This window comes from Felis catus, chromosome E1 (genome assembly GCF_018350175.1).
Source record: "Felis catus isolate Fca126 chromosome E1, F.catus_Fca126_mat1.0, whole genome shotgun sequence".
In the NCBI taxonomy this organism is placed as follows: domain Eukaryota; kingdom Metazoa; phylum Chordata; class Mammalia; order Carnivora; family Felidae; genus Felis; species Felis catus.
This window is the reverse complement of record NC_058381.1, coordinates 55,328,239-55,348,878: the sequence shown is the minus strand read 5'-3', so window position 1 is coordinate 55,348,878 and position 20,640 is coordinate 55,328,239. Positions and strand designations below refer to the sequence as shown.

At 58.1% G+C, this 20,640-nt stretch overlaps 1 protein-coding gene across 3 annotated transcripts in view; it reads right to left on the bottom strand.

Moving 5' to 3' along the window:
- Positions 1-1,079: 1,079 nt before the first annotated feature.
- The window catches only part of TMEM104 (transmembrane protein 104), a 59,580-nt gene continuing 40,019 nt past the window's right edge, over positions 1,080-20,640 (bottom strand). For all 3 annotated transcript variants that reach the window (XM_023243944.2, XM_023243945.2, XM_023243946.2), the window contains exons 9-10: positions 19,990-20,083; positions 1,080-5,123 (exon numbers count right to left, since the gene is read on the bottom strand). In XM_023243944.2, the coding sequence (XP_023099712.1) occupies positions 4,363-5,123; positions 19,990-20,083 (855 nt within the window). In that variant the 3' untranslated portion in view covers positions 1,080-4,362. The remainder of the gene's footprint in view (positions 5,124-19,989; positions 20,084-20,640) is intronic.

Here is a 20,640-nt window from a genome sequence, read left to right as displayed (position 1 = left end):
TGGTGAGAGAGTTAAGCCCCTGGACCTACCAGCTCCCCCTGGACCTGACCCCTCCCGCTCCCTGAATCTGAGCGCAGCTCTGGGTGAAGGGCTGCAGCAGGTAAGCCGGGAGGAGTCTTGAGATCCAGGCTGCTCTCCGCTCACTGCCCAAGATCATTAATAACCAAGAACTGGAAAGATAATTAAAAGCCAAACATGGAGCTGAGCCTGTTGCTGACTGGCTCCAAGGAGGGGCCCATCCTGCTCCTGGAGCCAGGCTCTAGGCTGCCTCATTCTTTCTCTAGGAATGTCTTCTGGGGAGAAGTGGGCCCCACAAGAAGTGGAGGCAGGGAAGATGCCTACTGTGGGTTCAGACCTTGCTTGGCCTGGCTCCCCAGCCTCTGGCTCAGAGCCATGATGCCCCCTGTGCCTCCACAGAGGACCAAGGGCCCTGCACTTTCGAGAAGAGGGCAGAAAGCCTGGCGGGGGGAGGAGGGAGCTGTGTCGCAAGGCCATAGATGATTAATCGTCATAAACAAAGGCCCGACTGTGTAGCAGAGAGCGAGCTGAGTCCACCCAGACGCCAGGCACCCAGATGCTGGCTTCTTTGTTTGGTGGGAAACAAGAGGGGGCCCTCGGTCACCTGTCTCAGTAGGAGGAACTCCTATCTCTCTGCTGCTGCACGGCTGTCTCCTCGCCGGGCTTTACTGAGAGGCTCGTCGTCCACACCACCTCTCTCCTGGGGCCCGTGAGCGGGCAGGGAGCAAAGAGCTTAGCAGGAGGTGGGTATGATGGCCTTGGTCAGGATACCCGGGCTTTAGTCCCAGCTCCAGAAGTCTCCAGCAGGGCCTGGGTTTGGCTCTTTGAAAGTGTCCTTAGGCTCCCTGGAGCCAGAGACCACTTTCTCTCCCAAAGCCCTCCGGACCCTGAAGCATTCAGACCAATTTCTTGTTTCTGAATTGTAGCAGGCAGTTGCTACAATTCATCAGGCGGCTATGAAACCAACCAGGTGCCTGCGGACCCAAACCAGGGTCTTCGGTGAGTCTGGGGCCTGTGGCTACGACTGTGGTTATGGCTGGCAGTGACAAGGGACCCAGACATCAGTACAGAGTAGCTTTATTGAGCACTTCTGCGCCAGGCACTGAGCTCACTACTTAAGTTCCCACAACCGGTCAGTGGTGCAGGTACTATTGTCCCCGTGCTACAAATGACGAGGAAGAGTAGGAGGCTCGCTGCCTGCATGGGGCAGTTCTGCCTTCTTGGTCCATGGTCTTAATCCCCAGATTATGCCAAGGTCCACGCAGAGAGCACCCAGCACTGTGCCTGGCACATGCCAGGCACTGAGAAGCTATCACTTCTCCTTTTCTCCAACTGACACCACCGTGAGTCCCAGCCCTGGGGAGGAGGGACTGAGAACCTCTCCCGCAGTCCTGGATCTGTTTCAGGAGACCCAGCTTTTCAGTGGCCCTTAGCAGAGCCAACTGGGTGTCAGCCCTGCCCAGGAATCCGACCCTGAGACAGGCGTGGTCTCGGCCTTACACCTGCCCTCAGTCACATGGCCCTGTGCCAGGCCCCTCCCTCGGGACTGGTTTCTCATGAGGTGGGGAGGGGCCCCCATCCCCCCCCCACCACTCTGACTCTAGTTTCTATTGCCGAGGCTGCTCCCGGCCCCGTGTGGTGAGAACAGCTGTGTAGCTAAGGGCCTGGCAAGGTGCCCGCTGCCCACCTTCCACCACTCAGCAGTGCCTCCCAGCCTGTCACCTGCCATCTGCCCCATCTATAAGCCCGCAGCCGCCTCGCTGGCCTCAGGTGAGGGAACAGGCAGGAGCCCCTGGCAAAATGGCATGAGGGAACACGGTCTCCCACCTTGGCCTGGCCTGGCCTCGGGGTCAGTCGGGGCAGTGCGGGTGAAAGGCATTAGGTGGAGGCTGGAGGGTTTATGTCCTCCTCCACGGAGACATCTGTACCCAGGTCAGGCTGGGCCGGCATCCTTTTCTGCCCTCCCCACCAGTGACCTCGGGGGCCCATCTGTAAAATGGAAATCAGGAGCCAGCTCGCCCCCCTCACCACACTGACGTAAGCACTTGCAGCCAAGTGTGCCTGACGCACGTGGTGAACAAGCATCATCGGGGTTCTGTCTGGCTGTTGGGCCTTCTCCCCCTTGCCCTAAGCCCCCTGGCTATCAGCAGTAGAGAGGAAGACGACCCCATCTGACCTCCAGCAGGTGAACACGGAGCTGTAAAGGATCCCAGACAGTGGCAGTGGTGAGTGGCCTGGGTTACCGTCAGGGATGTGGCCAGCTAGGGCTGATTCCGTCCCTCCGGGCCTGGGGCTGCCCAGCTTGGAGTAGGGGAACGCAGCCACCAGACTGCACTGCTGTGTGGCTCCAGATTGCCACATTAATCAACCTGGGCTTTATGATGCTAATAAATTTGCGTCCAAAATTTGGTTTGGAGCCTGGGGCAGCAGGATGATTTAATTTGCTTTGTCCTTAAGCAAGAGGGAGTGTAAACGGAGAAGGGTAAGGACCAATGTTTTGAGTTTTCAGCAAACAGCTGGGCAGCTGCAGATCAGCCCAAGCCATGGGTGTCCATCACCCAGGGGCCCTCCCTGCTCTGCCCACCGGGGGTGGGGCCTCCTGGGAAGAAGCCACAATGGTACATGGGGAAGGGTCGTCTATTTTCCACATGGATGGAAAATCACAACGTTTGGGGACCGGCTGCGAGATGTGTGGCAGCAGTGAGAAAGCAGACCATGGCCAATCACGACCAGGGGTTCTCACAGGCTGGGGCAGCCAGGGGCTGGGGCGGGGATAGCACTGCCTGTGGACTCCCCAGGTCCTCCTCCCTCTCCTTCGGAGACCACCAAGGGCCCCAGGACACCCGGTGGTGTCGCTCCGTCCAAGGTACGAACACTGCGCCATGCAGGGAAGGCTGCGGAGATCCCCTAATGAGAGCTGAGCAAGGCACTAAAATCAAAAGGGGGATGGGGTGGGAGCTTGAGACCCCACCCCAGAGAGGCAGCTCCAGGTCAAGCTGCTTTGGGCTCCAGGACAGGTGGGGCCAGGCCCAGAGTTGGGGGCACGCCAGGGAGGGTCAGGAAGGACCCCCAGGTCCTGAAGCGGAAGGCACATTGAAAATGCAGAGTTTGCTAGTCACCTGTGTTTCCGAGAAGGGCTGGCCCAGCAGGTGCATGCATGCCTGTGACAGGGAGGGGACCACGGAAGAGCTGGTGAGGTGGCCAGGAAGCCACCCCTCCTTCCGTGAGAACGGTGGCTGATGCCCCATCTCACTCCACAGCACCCAAAGGTCACAGAGAGTATGAACAGAGCACCCAGAGCCTGGCTCAAAAGGGAGCCACGTGAGCCACATTTAGTGCTGGAGTGGGAGCAGGGACAGCCAAGCCTGCTCCTGCTTCGCAGACCTGACCTCTGACAGGGTGGGAGGCACAGCCTGCTCACCGCTACATGCCCAGGGTGCCCCCAAGCCACCGTGATGGTGGGTGGGGGTAGCTCCCTTTAGTGGTCCTTATGCACCGCCCCCCTGTACTGCAGGAGACCCTGAGGGCCCCAGTGGGGCAGTCAGGAGAGCAGAGAATCCCTTTGAGGGGTCACAGGCTCTGGGCTTTAAACGGGCTGCCAGGCGGCTGTGCCCTGAGGAAGGACTGCTCCTGCCTGATGCTCCTGAGTCACCTCTGGTTCAGGAGCTCAGCCAGGTGCTGGCACCCACAGCAAGGGCCCTCAGAGCCACAGTCAAGGGACCCTGGTGCCTATCAGCACTTCCTGTTGTCATTGGGGCTGGCCAGGCTTTCTCTGGGGAGTGGAGTGGCACCTGGCCACTCCAGGCCTGAGGGGAAGGTGGGACCTGCCTGTCACTGGCAGTCCTGGTGGGGAGGAGAGTTAGGGCCTGGGATTTGCCCCAAAAAGGCAGCAGCTACGAGTGGAGTTTTCCCAGACGAGGATGCAGGAGGGGCAGGACGGAGGAGGACGGGACGTGGCCTCTGGTATAAATAACGGGAGTGCCAGCACTGTGTCCCTACTGTGCGGTGGGAGGAGCCCGCCCCCGGCAAGTAAAGCAGTAACCGGTCCTGGAACTGGGACGGCTGTGTGCCCAGGTTGTGCGGCTAGGCTGGCCAGCGGCAGCCCCAGGCAGGGGGGCCTGGGACAGGCTGCCCTGACGAGTGAAGCGAGGCGCGGACTGCGTGGGATCCTGGGTGGAGAGAAGACCCCTAGCAGGAGACGTGGAGGGGGCCCTCCGCAAGTCTGGCCTCGCCTGCCCCATGCAACCCTGGGAAGGAACTAGCTCTTGGCTCTGCAGGCGGGAAGGTGAGTGATGGGGCCAGAGTGGAGCCCCCGCCTCTCTCGTCACCGGACACATTTTGCCATCAGACCTTGGTCTCACTGAGGACGATGTTGGCAGTGACAAAGAAGAAGCAGGAGAAAGCCCAGAGCAGCACAAAGCCCACCCAGAAGGCGTGGCGGAAAGGGGACCTGTGCTTGTTGATGGTCCCGTAGCCCAGGGCCAGCTGGGTGTCCTTGCGGCTGTGGTACACCAGGAAGGCGGGGATGACGTACTGGATGCCCGTGCCTGCGTAGGCCCCCGTGATGCCCACCAGGGACTCCAGGTCGTGGGTGCAGAAGGCCACCAGCACCGGGGGCAGCAGGGTGATGGTGGGGAACACCACGCGGTCCACCACCCAGGGGTACGTGCCCCCGTCACGGTGGAAAAGTGTTTTCCAGTTGTTGCGGAGGGTCACGGCGATGATGGGGAAGTTGGTGCTGATGGTGAAGACAGGGAAAAGGCCCAGGAAGAAGCGCACGGCAGCCAGGCTCACGACATCGCAGCGCGCGAAGTTGAGGGTGTACATGTCCATGAGGCTGTCGCCGCGGAAGCAGAAGATGGCGGTGAAGCAGAGAAGGCCGTAGAAGGCGAGGATCAGCACGTAGTCCAGGAAGACCAGGCGTGTGAGGTGGCGCTTGGAGGACACCGGTGTGACAAGGGATGGCAGCGAGTGCTGGCACATGAAGGAGTAGACGCACACCCCAAACAGGTTCCGGATCCCGGAGAAGTCAGCCAGGGGCGGGTGCCCCTCTCTGTGCCCGTTCCCGATGCGGACCAGGGCCAGCACGATCATGATGGCAAAAGCTGAAAAACAAGAGGGCAGTCAGCCAGCTGAGCGGGAACCGGCCCTTCCCTGGGGAGTAGTCGGTTCGGTGGCACCTGCCCAGGGACCAGAGCGCCAGGGGAATCCCGGAGTTCACGTGACCCTGATGACCACGTCGTGGGGCAGGTCAGCCGTGGCTGCAGACCACGCTACCTCTCCTCAGCAAATAAGGGAATGGATCTCTTGGGGGGCCTGGGCATGAGAGGGGGCTGCGCGGGGTGGTCAGCATGCGCCCGCCCAGGCGCTGCCCAGCTCCCTTAGGGGGCTTCTCTTGGAGCAGGCCTAGGTCAGAACTTATGCTCACACTCCCTCCCTTGGCTTAGAGAATGTATGCATGGGGAGTAGGGGCCGGGGGGGGGGGGGAGGGGCACAGAAAATGTGGGAGGGGGAGTCCTCCTGGGCCACGGGCACCTGAATCTGAGGGGGTGGGGAGTGGGAAAGTGCGCTGGTAGTTCTGCACAGAGGTGGGCACCCAGGGGCCTACACCAGGCAGGAGGTGGGGGGGAGATGGCACCAAGACCAAGGCTGGGGAGAGCTGAGCCCTCTGAGCTGCTGGCGTCAAGGCAGGAGGCAAACGGCACGTGACTCTGCGGTCCTGGGCCTGGTGGCAGCGGTAGGGGACAAGGGGACAGAGGTTACCTCTGACCCAGGTTACCTACAGGACAGAAGGGGGCCTAGGACCATCTGTTCAGAGCAAACAGGGCCCCGACTGGCCTCACCGGGCAGCCTTTTACAACAGCCCTCCTAAGGTCTTATACCCGGAGCCGGGCTCATCGGCTGGGGCTCCAGTACGCAAGCTCCCGAAGGCAGACACACTTCTACATCCGGCTGGTGCCCCTCTGTGTCTCTGGCTTCCTGCATCTGCTATCCAGATTGTCCAGAACCCTCACTGTTAGCCATTGACACACACAGGCACCACTGGTGTCCCCTAACCCGTGTGTCTATTCAGACCAGACCTGATGGCCTCTCTAGCCTGTCCCCCAGGATAGTTATGTCTCTCATTGGGCCACATGGGAGAGCAGGAAAAGGGACAGCGGGCTGAAAGAGGCCGGTTCCCAGACATGCAACTCTCCTCCCCAGCCCATCACAGGCACAGGGTCTCTCCCTGCCATCCCCTCAGGCCACATCCCACTCCCTGGCTCCCTGGAAGGAAGTGGCCTTTCTCCTGGGACTCACAGAAAGCCGGACCAGTGTCTTCCCACAATGACACTTGGGAGAGCAATGGACAGAAACATCATCTATCACTTTTAATCAGAAATGTCTGACACCAGGGACAGCAGCCAGGGTGGGTGGCGGGGGGGGGGGGGGGGGGGGGGAGGGGAAGGAAGAGGCCTGTGCAAATTGCCAATAAAGAAGATGATTTGTTTCCTCTTCAGCCTGCTCTGGCCGCTCCTGACTCTGAGTGCCCCACAACTCTCGCTGCTCAGAGACATGGCCCCTCTTCCTTCCGTGCTCTGGTCGGTCAAGGCGAAAATGACGACCCAGCCCCTCCTATGGGGTCTTAGCCTGGAGAACTGCCTCTGGATTAACCCTCTGGAGAGTGGGGAGGGGCTACAGGGCAGCCCAGAACCCTGCCAGCCTGGCTCATCCGATCTCTGGAGGTGAGTGCAGGAGGGGTGTGTAGGGCAGAGATCCGTGTGGAAGAGCCACAGCACAGAAGTGCGCTGGGGCAGGGTGGAGGCGGAGGCCCCTGTGTGCCAGGGAGTCTATCTGGTGCCAGAAAGGGTTACAACACAGAGCTTGGCAGTCTGGGGCTGGGGTGGGGGTGGGGGCCTGGGGCCGCCTGGTGATAAGCTATTCCAAACTATGGAAGCAACCCAAATGCTCATCGACTGGTGAATGGATAAAGAAGATGTGGTGTATACATTGTGGAATATTAGTCGGTGATCAAGAAGAATGAAATCTTGCCGTTTGAAACAACATGGATGGAACTAGAGTGTATTATGCTAAGCGAAGTCAGAGAAAGATAAATATGATTTCACTCATATGTGGAATTTAAGAAACAAAAAAGACGAACACAGGGGAAGGGAAGGAAAAATAAGGGAAAAACAGGGAGGGGGACAAAACGGAGGAGACTCTTAAATACAGAGAATAAACAGGGTTGCTGGAGGGGTGTTGGGTGGGGGATGGGCTAAATGGAAGACCGGCATTAAGGTCACTTGTTGGGATGAGCACTGGGTGTTACATGTAAGTGCTGAATCATTACATTCTACTCCTGAAATCATTATTCTGCTCTATGTTAACTAACTTGGATTTAAATAAAATTAAAAAAAAAAAAAAAAAAAAAGAGTCTGCGGCAGGCGGTTCTGCCATAGGTTACGCCCCGGGGTCAGCCGCTGTAAGGCAAGATTCAAAACCTGCTCTGCCACCACCATTTCAGGTGTCACCTCGCCACCTGGTGTGACTAGCTTGGAAACAGGCTAGTGGAGAAGCTGGCCCTGTGGCTCGGGCTCCGAGCCCTGGGCGCGGTGGGGGAGGAGGCAGAGGGCTGGCAACTCCCAGTCACTGCTGCCTCCAGCCCTGGATGCTGGTAGTGCCTCTCTGCCCGCCTTCGTCCTCAACGCTACATCTCCGGCAAGGTGTAGGACAGGCAGGCTTGCTGGTTCCAGGGTGAGCGGTCGGGACAGCCCTGACGGCGGGAAGGTGTTGTCCTTCCTGCGAATACACGTATTTCTGGAGGTTCCCCAAAGGCAAGAGACGGGAGTTTTTAAAGCACACGAATTCGTGGGCAGCCTCCGCCCCGACAGTACAGCTACTGACAGTCTGGAGTCACTGTCTCGGGGGCTGGGTCTTTACGTCAATGACGGCATAGGGCGTTTTCTAGAACTTTCAGGATGGTTACAAAGGCATGGCTGTGAGAGATAAGAAAACTTATCTTATAATCTTCTAGCTATAATTAGGTTTGCATCACCATGCTGTCACCCCACCTTGCTGCCTTACTCAAGTCTATTTCCAAAAATCAGATCTACCTCCAGGGGCTAGATGCTGGGTCCTATCCAGGAATGAAGACACAGGAGGCTCTTGGGAGGCAATTCCGAGAAAATTAAAAAGTGGCCACATCGTGGGGCTTTAGCTCCTGGATAAGGCCCTGGAGGGGACAGTCTCACCTGGGGGCCACCCTGGGTGAGCCCCACACCCATCGGCCACACCGGCACTGCTCTGTTGGAAGCTCACACAGCTATGTGACTTGCCAGCACGGGAAAGCCGGGGGGGGCTTCATTTGCCCCCTGGATCCTGACCAAGCGTCTGCTGGGTGCCAGGCCCCACCCTGCTCTCAGGACACGCAGGCTCCAGTCAGGGGGAAGAGGGCCATTCATCGGAGCAGCATGTGATGAGCACACCGCTCAGAGCTGAGAAGCTCTCTGGAGGGAGGGCACACGATGCCCCGGAGCAGACGCCCCAGGAACAGGGCCTGGGCTTGGAACACAGTGGGGGCCGGCTCTGGGCGGACGAGCCCCGGCAAAGCTTAGGAAGAGGCGGTGGAAGTGGGAAAGTCCCACCAGGGACTTTCGGCGCCCCCCACCCCAATCCCTGTGAGGACACAGGGTAGGTGCTGGCTATGTCGTCAGGAGTGGAGAGGGAAGGGCAAATGTTCTGGCCTGGTCTCCAAGTTGGCAAGTTCAAAAGAAATGAGTGATGCCCCAGACTTCATGTTGTAATGGAGGGACAGAGAGGGAAGGGGCAGGAAGGAAGCAGGAGAGCCTGGTGTAGGTGGCTCTGATCTCAAGGGCCCAGGACTGGAGGCACCCATCTGGCTATCTGGCCTCTGCCCTTGTGACCACACCCCCCCATCCCTGGCTCCTCCCTCCCAAGGCTGCTGGAGGAGCAGAGCTCCACAGCCATCTCCTAGATTGATGGTCCCATCCCTAGGAGACAGCTGCTCCCCAAACCCATTAGGCCTGTTAATAAATCAAGATGAAATGAGGGTGACAGTCTGTGAGCGACAGACTCTGTCAGGAAGCATGACAGAGAGCAGAGTTCTGAGCGCACACGTTGACGTCCGAGACTCGGCCGGCCCCTGCCACAGACACTTGCGCCCACCCGGCCGAGGCCGTGTAGGAGGTGTGGATGGAAAGAGGACAGAACACTGAGAGCTCCCCGACATCTTGCTGACCAGGGCCTGCAGTCCCAGAGGGCAGGGATGGCTTGGCTTCTCTCTGACCCTCACAGGCCACGCTCGGAGAGTCCACGTGACCGGACGTGGGTCATAATCCACATCCGCCTGCACTGGCACTGGAACTCAAACTCCAAGGGGAGAGGAGAGGCGGTGAGCTGCCGGGGAGGATTCTGTGGCAGGGAAGGAGGTGAGGGCCTGACACAGGTCACATGAGGAGTGGCTGTCGGCCTTGGAAGGTGCAGCTGCGTGGTGGTGAGACAGGACATGAGCCTCCTCTTTAAACAGTGGAAGTAACAGCCAACGTGAAAAACTTGCGCTTGTTCTGAGTAACTCCTGGCTCAGCTGGGACCACCCACCCATCCACCCATTCGACAAAGCTGTTCCGAGTGCTCACGTGTGTCGGCGCTCTTCTGGGCACCTGGGGACAGCGCATGGAGTAAATGCCACCCCTGTCCTGGAGCCTACGGCCCAGAGGAACCAACAGGTTGCAGAGTTGCAGAGTTGCAGAGACAAATTACAACAGAAGAAAGAATTGGCTAACGGCCACATCCGCTGCAGGGGAGGTGATGAGATCCCTGTCCAGCGCACCTGGGCACAAGACCACCCGGGGTAACAGCGGGAGACCAGGCCCCAGGCCCTGATTCTGGCTGTCACAGTCCCTCGCAGCAGGAGGTGGAGAGGGGCCAGAGGCAGGGCCCCAGGGAGCGTTTGTTCCTAGGCTCCCACTGACGTGGCCAGGGGAGGTGGGCTACTCTCACCTGCTCACTCTGGCAGCTGCTCGGGGTTCCCGTGCCGGCCTCACCACATCCATTCGCCCTGAGCCGCAGCCTGGCCCCCTTCCCACACGTCCGGTCCTTGGGAGCCCTGGGCACATGGCTTAGAGAGGACACCTCCCTTCCCTTTCTGAGCAGGCCAGGTTCAGAGTGAATTTATACCATGAATGTCCCACAGGACGATGTCAGTGTCCCATCACAGGGACGTTGGTGACTTAAGCAGGTGCCCTCTCACAACGTTTACCCAGGCACTGGCTCGGCTCTCAAAGGGGACCGAAGAGAAACACTGCTTTCCAGAGGCAGCCTCCTGCCCCTCCTCTCTTTTGCCAGCAAGAGCCTGATAAGCTCGGGCCAGGAGCTGCGGGGCCTCACGGCTGTCTGTCTAGCCTCACAGCCAGTCTCCTTTCAGAGAGTAGGACAGGTGGGCCAACACCTTTCTGAGCTCCTGCTAAGGGGCAAAGATGGTCCCAATTTACAAGGGGAGGAGTGAGAGACGAAAGCAGTGCTCAGCCTCCCCTGGCTCCCCGGCTCCTGAGTCTGCAACCTCTCTTGGGCCCCTCGCCCTGAGCCTCATTGGTTGTATGAAGCCATAGATGGGTCCAGGTCTCCCGGGAGCCAGAGCTGACTTGCTCTTGGGACAGAGGTGGGGACAAGCAGAGGTCTGAGGTTGGGACCCAGGGCTCTGATGCATACTTCCTGAGAATCCAACCAGCAACTGTAGCTTACTTCTCTTGGGGCTCTGGGTAGGGGCAGAAATCAGAATGGTCATTAGCCAGCTTTGTCCTCCATGCATCAAACCCATCCCTGGGTAAGACCCAGCCTCTGGGCCATGGTGAGGCTCCCCCTCGCTGCTCTTGGAGCGTGGGTGAGGCCTGGGAAGGGCTCCACTTTCCTTACAGAATGCTGGAGTCTGTGTAACACTGGCATGAGCTGGACCACCTGCCCTGGCACCACTGGAATTGGGGAACACGGGGCAGGGCTCTCCTTGCCTGGAGGAGGGCAGGGCAGAATTCTCCCAGGAGCTCCCTGTCCCTCCCCCAGGACTCTCCCCACAGTGGTGCTACAGGCACCCAGGCCCTTCCGCAGTCAGCTGCTGTATCCTGCCTTGCTTTGGCAGGGTGCTTCCTGGAGAGCTGCTCCTCGAGTCTCTGACCTCTGGACCTGGCCCCAGAAGTCCCGAGGCTGTGCTGTCCCAAATACCTTGCTGCTCTGAGCTCCCTGAGTGGCTCTAGCTCTGACACAGGCGAGGCGGAGGCTATCCGTCAAGGCAGCTGTCAGGAGGATGGCACTCTCTTCTCCAAGCAGAGAATCAACATGCCAGGGCTAATGATAATGAATGGCCGTGCTGTGCCCATCATCAGAGCTGGATCCGGGGAGGATCTGGCACCAGCTTCCTCCTTCACCACGGTGCTGCCCTCGGAGGATGCTGGGGCACAGATGTGTCTCTCGTTAGGCTGGTCAGAGGTTGGCCTGGGCCTCCGGAGACTCAGGAGGGCAGGGAGGAGTTGATGGGGTAACACCAGCCTGCGCTGAGAACAGTGAAAGACCGAGCAGTTTCTGGGCCCTAAGAGCAGGAGCAGGTGACTGGGCATCTGTTCCTTAAGTAACAAGACCAACTGGGAATGGAGAGCTGTTCTGTTCTGCAGGTTCCTGAGACCCACAGGGCTGGGGGTGTGAGTGGAGCTCACCTCTAGAAGCTCAAACGCCCTGGAAACCACCAGTGGGGGAGGGAAGCTGCTGCTCGTCCTCGTCCTCGAAACAAACTCAGCTTCTCAAGTTACACTGGGTTCCGCGCTGAACTGTGTCATCTTGGGTGATCTTGTCACCTCCCACTGCTTCCATTTTACCACCTTTGAAAACAGAGGTGACCAGGGGCATCTGGGTGGCTCAGTCGGTTGAGCCTCCTACTTTGGTTCAGGTTATGATCTCACGGTTCGTGGGTTGGAGCCCCGCATCAGGCTCTGTGCTGACAGCTTGGACCTTGGAGCCTGCTCTGAATCCTGTGTCTCCCTCTCTCTCTCTGCCCCTCCCCTACTCACGCTTTTTTCTCTCTCTCTCTCTCTCAAAAACAAATAAACATTTTAGGGGCAACTGGGTGGCTCAGTCAGTTAAGCACTGGACTTCAGCTCAGGTCATGATCTCATGGTTTATGGGTTGGAGCCCCACGTCAGGCTCTGTGCTGACAGCTCAGGGCCTGGAGCCTGCTTCCAATTCTGTGTCTCCCTCTCTCTCTGCCCCTTCCCTGCTCATGTTCTCTCTCTCTCTCTCAAAAATAAACAAACATTAAAAAAAATGGAGGTGATCATGGCAGAATCATGGGGGACAGGGTAGGACGGTGCAACAAAGCCTGGCCCAAGACATCTCTCAGGAACACAGAAGTCACTTTTACCATTGTAGAAACCGTATATCCCATCCTGATAACCCTGGTCCTGGGCAGGCAGGAACCTGTCGATCCCCAGTTCTCACATGATTCTCCTTTTGCTACAAGCAGGGGCTGGGATCATACTAGTGACGCTCCCCCTTGCTGGGCCAGTCATAACTCTTCCAGGAACGTCCCCTGTTCTGGGCGTCTCTGGCAGGGGCATCAGACCTGGGCTGCTCACACCTGCTCTGTGAACCAAGCGGCTCCCTCTTGCTCCACAGGAGGCCAAACAAGGCCAAGCTGTCCCCACCACTCTGTCACCTGTGGGGACTCTGGGTGCGTGCTCTCTCCACCAGGGGCCAAGACTGCAAAGGAATGATGTTTGGATTTGGGCAGCTGGCACCAGTCCATCCTTCCTTGGTCGTCACCCTCCCACCTGAACACAGGCTGTGGGTCTGGGTGGGGGCTCCTTTCATGCCTGAGGAAACAGGACATACTGGTCTCTGGCTGGGAGGGGTTCCCTTGGGGAAAAATGAGAAACTGCTTGCACGGATGTGCTTGTCCACAAACGTCTAGGGCCTGGGTCAGATTTTTATCTTAGGTCACAAGACATTCTGTGATTACTGGCCTTGCCTGCGGTAACTCACACAGAGTCACCTGTGTTTCCACCGAAGGGAGGGAATTCAGAGCTGATCTATGTTCCCATGCTGAGCCAGCCCCTGTGCCCTCTGGGGGACTCCAGCTCTGTTGTCCTCATGGTCATCGTCATCGTCATCATCACGGAAGCAGAAGAGGACGCCTGGGTGACTAACTTACAGGACTGAGGCTCTACTCTGTGGCTGAATTATTGACCACAAAGAACTCAGAGCAGGGTCAGTCCCTCTTTCCAAGTGTGCCATGAGGAGGCGGCCCTGGGCAAAGAGCAGGCATTTGAGTCTCTAAAGCTATCAGGTCCCAAGTACGAAATCAAGAGTTCTGGCCTTTCCATCCTTCCCCTTTCCACACCCTCCCAGCACAGCAAGTGGCGGCCGGGAGACACGCGTCTCAATTTTTCATCCTTACGTTGTCAGAGCAAGCTCAGTTCGTAATGGCTGGGACAGCGAGACCATGGGGCCTCTGGCTACTAGCCGACTAATCTCCTTCCGAGATTGCAAACATAAAACTTCGGCACTGTCACCTTTCCTGAAGGCCGTTCAGTCCTCTCCTCTTACTGTGGCCTGAAATTATCTCCCCCTCCAACTGCTATGTGGAAGCCCTGACCCCCAAGGAGATAGCTTGGAGATGGGGCCTCTAAGGAGGTAACAAAGGTTAAATGGGGTCATAAGGGTGGGCTCTCATCTGACGGGACCAGCATGCTTCTAAGAGGCGCAAGAGATGCCAAAGCTCTCTCCCTGCCCACAGAGAGAAGCCTCCACGAGGAACAGTAGAAAGGTGGCCGTCTACACGCCAGAAGAGAGGTCTCACCATAAACCAACTCTGCCAGCCCCTTGATCTTGGGTTTCTAGCCCCCAGAACCAAGAAAATAAATCTCTACTGTTCAGGCCTCCCAGCCTGTAGTATTGGGCTATGGCAGCCTGAGCCGACCAAGGCGTCTCCTCACCAGCAGCTAGATGCACAGACAAACCAGGATGGAGAAAAAGAGAATGGAGAAAACTAGGAGAGGCCGTGCGCCCACGGGGTGTGTGGTTCCCTGGGTCTGGATGCAAATCCAGGAGCCCCACTAGCTCTGAGACACCTAGGGCTGCCTGTGACGCATGCCTGAGGTTCACTCTGGCCTGTGTGAAGCCCAGTTCTGAGCAGTCACACACCTGCAGCCGCTGTCACTGGTCAGAGACCTCACCCTGCTCATCACAAGCTGGGCCTTACCTCCCTCCCCTTGCCAGTGTCCAGGCAGCTGGCCTGCGACCTCCTGGGTTCGGCTGATGGCCCAGTCAGTGCGCGTCTCAGCCACAAGCAGAGCAGAGCTGTTGGCAGGAAAGGCTGCCCACAGGAGTGGGGGAGGGGGGGACGCGTGTGGTGGCCTTTGCTCAGGGCCCAGCAGGGCTCTTGGGTCAGTCCTGTTAATGAAAGGGGTGATTTGGTGGCGTGGGGCTGGCTTTTCAGCAAACTTTCACTGGGTGCCCACCCTGCCCCGAGAGCAGTAAGACAGAAACTCCAGCTTCCTTTCCTTGAAACTGACCTCGGCGTTTGCAGAGAGAACTTTTAGAAAACCGAGGATGAAGACCAAAATGAAACACATACAGAAAGTTTTCCTGGACTCCCTCCACTGGCTGAGGCACAAGGGGAAGCCACATACTTGATGGCCCAGGAAAGCCCTGGACAGTGGCCCAGAGAGGGTAGGCAGGGAGCACAGGCCGACAGCAGCACGAGACGCTGCCGAAGGCCGAAGCTGGCCGGCTGCTCAAAGGGGGCCGATATGCTGCCTTCATTTTGGGAGGGGGTCCCTCCTGCACCTTTGAGAAGCACTAGTCGGGGGACAGCAGTGAGCGGCTGTGGAGGAATTCACACACCAAACTGGCATGTTGAGCAAACAGGATGTGGGGAACAGATGGCCCAGGCAGAGAAGACCCCTGGCTGCCGGCGGTGACAGATCAGGGCGGTCCCACCAACAGATACTCAGCTGAATCAGTCATGGATCTGCAGGGGGGTCAGCCGAGCGGCCACAGATAATCTGGGGGACAGGTTGAAAGCAGAGCCCTTATGTTCCCCGGTGACGGTCTCCTCCTGGGGACCTTCTGCTTCTCGGGCCACCACTGCCGAATCCCACCTCTCCCTGCTGGCTCAGTCTGAAGACAAATCTGGGGCACCTGCCCGGGGGAGGCAGGGAACGCTGGGCTGAGGAGCTTCGTGAGGTTTGAGTTTGCCCACAGACGCTCGGAGAGGCTGGCGCCTGACCCACTTTGAGGGGAGCACAGAGACGGGCGCAATACACACGGCGTTGTTCTGAATACACAATCAGAGGAAGGAGCCCTGTGGGTCCTCGCCAGCCCAGACCGAGGAGGGCTGTTGTGCTTTATTAGAAAGAATCGGGTTTTTAATAACACCAAATGGGGCACCCCAGGCTGAGCCAGCTGTGTGTGTCCCCAGTGGGGAGGCGCCCGCGGCGGAAGCTGGTAATGGGGGTTAAAGTAATGATGCTGCCTCGGCCCCTCCAGCTGAAGAGCTCCCTGCCAGGCGTCCCAGGTGGGGACAGTCTAGTCATTTGCTTAGTGGCTTAGGGCTCAGACTCTGTGGCCCCAGCTCCTGGGTCTGTGGGACAGCACTTCTGGCTGTATCTCTGCCAAGTGTCCCCGGGCTACTGACCCCTGACAGAGTGAGAGTCAGGACCTAAAGAGGAAGCCCCGGGCCATTCTGTGAGATGTGCCTGCTGCTCCTTTTTCTCAGGCTCAAGCTTCCTTGAAGGTGGTGAGGGTGAGGGCTGGTGGGGCTGCCAGGGTGCATGGGGGACCGGCGCTGGGGTGGGGGGGGGGGCTGACAGAGCCAAATAAATGGCAGTGCTTCAAGATCTCACTGCCAGAGCCACAGCTCATTCTGGAGGTGGCTGGGGCCATGTCCCTGATCCCAGGGCCACCACAGATGATGACAGCAGGCCTGCACACCGTGGCTAATACATGAATGCTGACCCAGGGCCAGGCACTGTGCTAACAGCCCTTTCCACACGATCCCAGATCCCATCTTATCTTCAGGGCCAAGCCCTGCCTTGGCCATGGCCAGACAAGGAGGCTGGCTGAGGCAGGCCTGGGCTGTTGGTGCACCCCGGGACGAAGTTGAAGGGAACAATGGGAGGAGGGACCAGAGCTGAAGCTCTGGGCTCCCGAGCCTGCCACTGATCTGAAGCTGCAGCCCTGGGGCAGGTGACCGGACAGCAAAGGGGGGTCAGGAAGTCCATGGAGGCCTGAACAGTTTCACTTGCCGGATGGCAACTGGGCACAGAGGCACCTGTGACCCAGATCTCCCAAACTGACCAGCCTGGTCTCCCCAGAATTTATTTGGGGAGGAAAAGAGATGAATCAATGCTGGCACTTGTCATATATGCTGTGACATTTTCCGGGACAAGTGGCTACTTGCAAAGGCCATCCAACCCTTTAAGCCCTTTTCTGGTGGCACGAGAGGCATCCGGGGCTGATGAACTGGAGGACAGTGTGGAGGAAGGCCTCGAGGAACCAGCCTAAAGGCTTCTCAGCCGGTCCTGAGCTCTAGGGGCCCTGCTCGGGGCGGGGCTCCTGCAGTCTTCCCCAGCCTCATTTCAACAGATGGCAGAACAAATTCCTAATTAAGCTCAAGAAAGTTTCCGGCTCAGCACATTTATTTATGATTTTCCGGTCCCTTTGGTGCTCATTCTTCCCTTTTGTCTTCCTAGAACCCAAGTCGGCTTATTGCCACCCTGAGCTCCCGCTCGGCTCTCTTGGACCGTCTGGGCCCTAATCTGGGGAGAGGGAAGGGGCAGGGTGTGCGGGAGTGTGGGAAAGGAGGGAGGGTCATGGGGGGACACGGCCACACAGCTGCTTCTCAGAAGCAAGATGTAAAGGAGTTCATTGCAAACTGAAACTTGACGCAGACTTGCGGGGACAAACGGGGGTTTGGTGCTGTTAGAGTGCTAGAAAAATCACCTGGGGTGAGCCTGGCCCCCTTGCAAATGCTCAGTGGGCAGAACCCGCCCTCCCCCCAGTAGAGGCTGCCTGTCCCCTGGTCCTGGGCAGCTCCCTGGGATTCTGTCCCTTGCCTTGGCTCCTGATGCTGTGGGGTGCCCGGGGCCATGACAAAGGAAACACCTCCCACCAGATCCACGGAGGAAAGGGCCCTGGTGGCTCCCACGCCCCCAGCTGGGAATCAAAACCTAGGCTTGGCTACAATTTAGAGTTGACCTAACTGGGCAATTCTTTCACTTCAGAGGGTTCTGTGTCACACAGAGGTTTGCTTTCTAAGTGCAGGGGTCTGACGCTCTCAGGAAGTAAAAGGACTGTCTGCGCAGTCACCCGGAGCGCTCGAGCACAGGTCTGCAGAGAGGCCAGTGCCATCTGATTATCTCTTGGATCGAAGGGAGAGAAGAGACAAACGACTTGCATTGACAACAATGTCACCATGCGAACACGTGAGTGTGGAGGACCTTCACATGCCGGTCTCTCCCACAGGCCCTCTCTGCTGACAAGCACCCCCCCCCCCCCCCGGCCCAGGGCGACCACCACCTTGCTCTGCAAAACGGTGTCATGAGGGGGCAGGACAGCCAGCCATGGTGGGTGGGGTGGGTGGGGAGGGGAACAGAGCAGTGTTCTAAAGCAATCTGAGCCACTGATTGCACTCTGTGAACCTGGTTCTGGGGAGGAGAGGGCTCGAACAGCAGCATGGAAGGGGGAAGGGCTGCTCTGAGAGGCCTTTGAGGTCCCGGGGGCCCTGCTGGCAACAGAAACTCAGTGCTTTCTCTGCAGGTGGGAGCCGAGCGCGGGCCAGGTCTCAGGTCTGGGGGATGTCTCATATCCTGCACACGGACAATCACTCTTTATTTCCTGTCAGCCTCCTCCTCCTGCTCTTGACCATTTCCTTCCTTTTAATGAATGTATTGCTCACCAGACGCAGGAAGGACTTGGTCACGCTCAACAGGCTCAGGGGTGTTTCGGAAGCTATGAACTGTCACTATCTGGGTAGCTCTCTTGTGGGCTGACACGGGGATCCATCATGGTGGCTAAAGCGAGGAGTCCTTCCACCTCTCTCTGCCCTGCCTCTACCCTCCCCCGTGGCTGTTGATGCAGCAGGTCAAGGACAGCCAATCCTAAGTGGGGGAGGGGCAAGACTTTCAGGACCTTGGGACCTGCCTGTAGGGAGCAGAGGAGGACCAGGAAGAGAGGAGGAATACTTTCCTCTGAGTACTGCTTTGCTGAGAGAACTTTTCCTTCTGCAGGTCACTGGGGCTTTCACCCACTTCCTAGAAGCAGACTTGTAAGAAGAAGGGTGGAGAGCAGTGGCTGTGATCCCGGCTGATCCCAACTTTGGGAAGCCCTCCTGGCACCCAAAAGGGCTCAATTCTAGCACCACACCCTTGTGGCCAGCGCGATCCTCATGTTCTAAGTAATGAGTTCTCATTTTCCCCCAGGCGGTCTTGTTACTTTAACCCAGGGCTTTGAGATGTGTGAATAACATTTGCAAACAGCACTGCACAGGTGCGTATAGGACTGGACCGGCTGAGCGGGGTAGGTAAGGAAGCCCACCCCATCCAGGGATTGGACAAGTGCCCTCCTACTCCCTGCACTTGGCTGGGTGATGAAAGACAGGTTTATCATGTTACAGAGGCCTCAAAGTTCACACAGCAGTGATCAGTCCTGCTCTCAATTCCTTGCAAGGAAAGACTGAGGTGGAAAGAAGTTACAGGCTGCCGCACTGGGCTCAAGGCAGGACTTCCCAGTGCTGACCACCATCCCTTCAGAGTGGAGCAGGGGCCTTCCTTACCACGAGCTCCTGGGCAAGAGGTCACTCTGTGTGCACGTTCGTGGAGCCTGCCCTTGGGGGAGCAGGGGCCTGTGCTGGATGCCTGCCATGGTCCCTTCCCATGGAGATACCAAGACCCCTATGACGCGGTGGCTCCTCACGTTGGGATCCTGTAATCCCGAGAAGAGTAGGCGGAACCAGAAGATCGGATGCGCCAGAAATGCCAGAAATCACTGTTATCAGAAGCTGCTCCGTGCTCGTCACGATCTAATCGAGTGCTGGCATGGCATGAGAAACAAGGTGCACCCTGAGTCCTGATGCTGGGTGAGGGAGCAGAGGTAGTGGCAGAGGAAGTAGAGAAGAGAGTCGGGAGGGAGAGGACACGACCCCGGGGTCCTCGGGGACCTCTGTGCCTGGGCAGGTGAGGTGCTAGAGGTGGGCAGACTCACTCTGCCAGGCCTCTCCATCACAACAGCAACAGTGTTCTATGCTTTTAGCCCAAAACAGGAATACAAATGATCCTGGAGCATGTGCCCGCCAACAGGGGCTGCAGGGACCCCACACCCTCTGGTCCTGGGTCTAAGGGGCTCAGCAGCGTGGACCTTCCAGAATGGTGCGGCGGAATGAATGAGCTCCCAACCACAAACCTGCTTTAGTGGGTAGAGACCCCCAAACTACCCCTGGGGACAGTGGTGCTCTTGTTCAGCAGGGCATCAGTCAAAAGGCATCATGGATAAGGTGTCTTTTCAGGCCCTGCTGGCCAGGAATGTGGAGGTGGCTGCCACAGCCCACTGGGTTTTTGACTGCCACACGGTGCACCCACGAGAAGGCAGAGCAGTGCCGCTCTTGTGGCCTGAGGGAGCAGAGACAGACCCGGGAGTGTAGGAGCCTTGGCCCAGCCTGTGGGTTTTGGGGGGGGGGGGGTGGCGGCGCACGTGGGTGTGTGAAAAAGGCTGGGCTTAGCTCTGGCTCTGTCCCCACTATGTGATCCTGAAGTCGGTACTGTATTTCCACACTACTGAAAAGGTGGGCAGAGTCCCTGCATCCTCTTGGCCTTTAAGAGCCCAAGGAACCCCTGCCACATTCCAGCTATGCCGCGAGGGCTCACACACGCTCGGAACGGGTAAGGGAAGGGCAAGGGGAGAAAGGACAGACTCGAGACGTTTCTCACTCACCAACCCATCTCATCAGGGAGGTCAGGATCTGCAGGTACTTGGTCTTCTGGACGTCAAAGAAGGTGAAGGGTCCAAGGAGGAGAGTGAAGACAGCCTGTAATGACAAAAACTAGCATGAGGGGGTGAAGGGGCTGGGTGCACGTGTGGGAAGGACACGCCGCCCACGCAGCCTCTGCCCGCGGTGGGCACCTGGACCCACGAGGCTCCCTGGTGGCAAACAGCATCACGTGGTGCATTCCCCTGGGTGCATCAGAAATCCAGAGCCCTGCCGTCAGCCGTTCCTCATGCCTCCCGTCCAGAGACTACCTTCTGGGCTAGCCCCAGGCGACAACCCAGGGACATTGTCGGCTACTTCTCTTCAACAAACGCTGAGGGTTCCTGGACCAGGCACACAACTGGGCACGAAAACCAATTCGGTGTGAGACGACAGGGAGATGAAGATCTGAAAGGAAGCCCAGGTGTGCCTCAGGCCCCCAGAGTCTACTGGAAAGAAAGGACTGGGGAGGACGGGACACAGGGGCCCTGACAACACAGCGCTGTGGAGACAACACCGTTCTGAAGGCTTCAGAGGAAAGAAGTCATCAGGATGTCGTTAATCAGCAATGTTTATAACTTAAAGAGAAGGGAGAACCTGGAGAGCCAGAGCCAGTG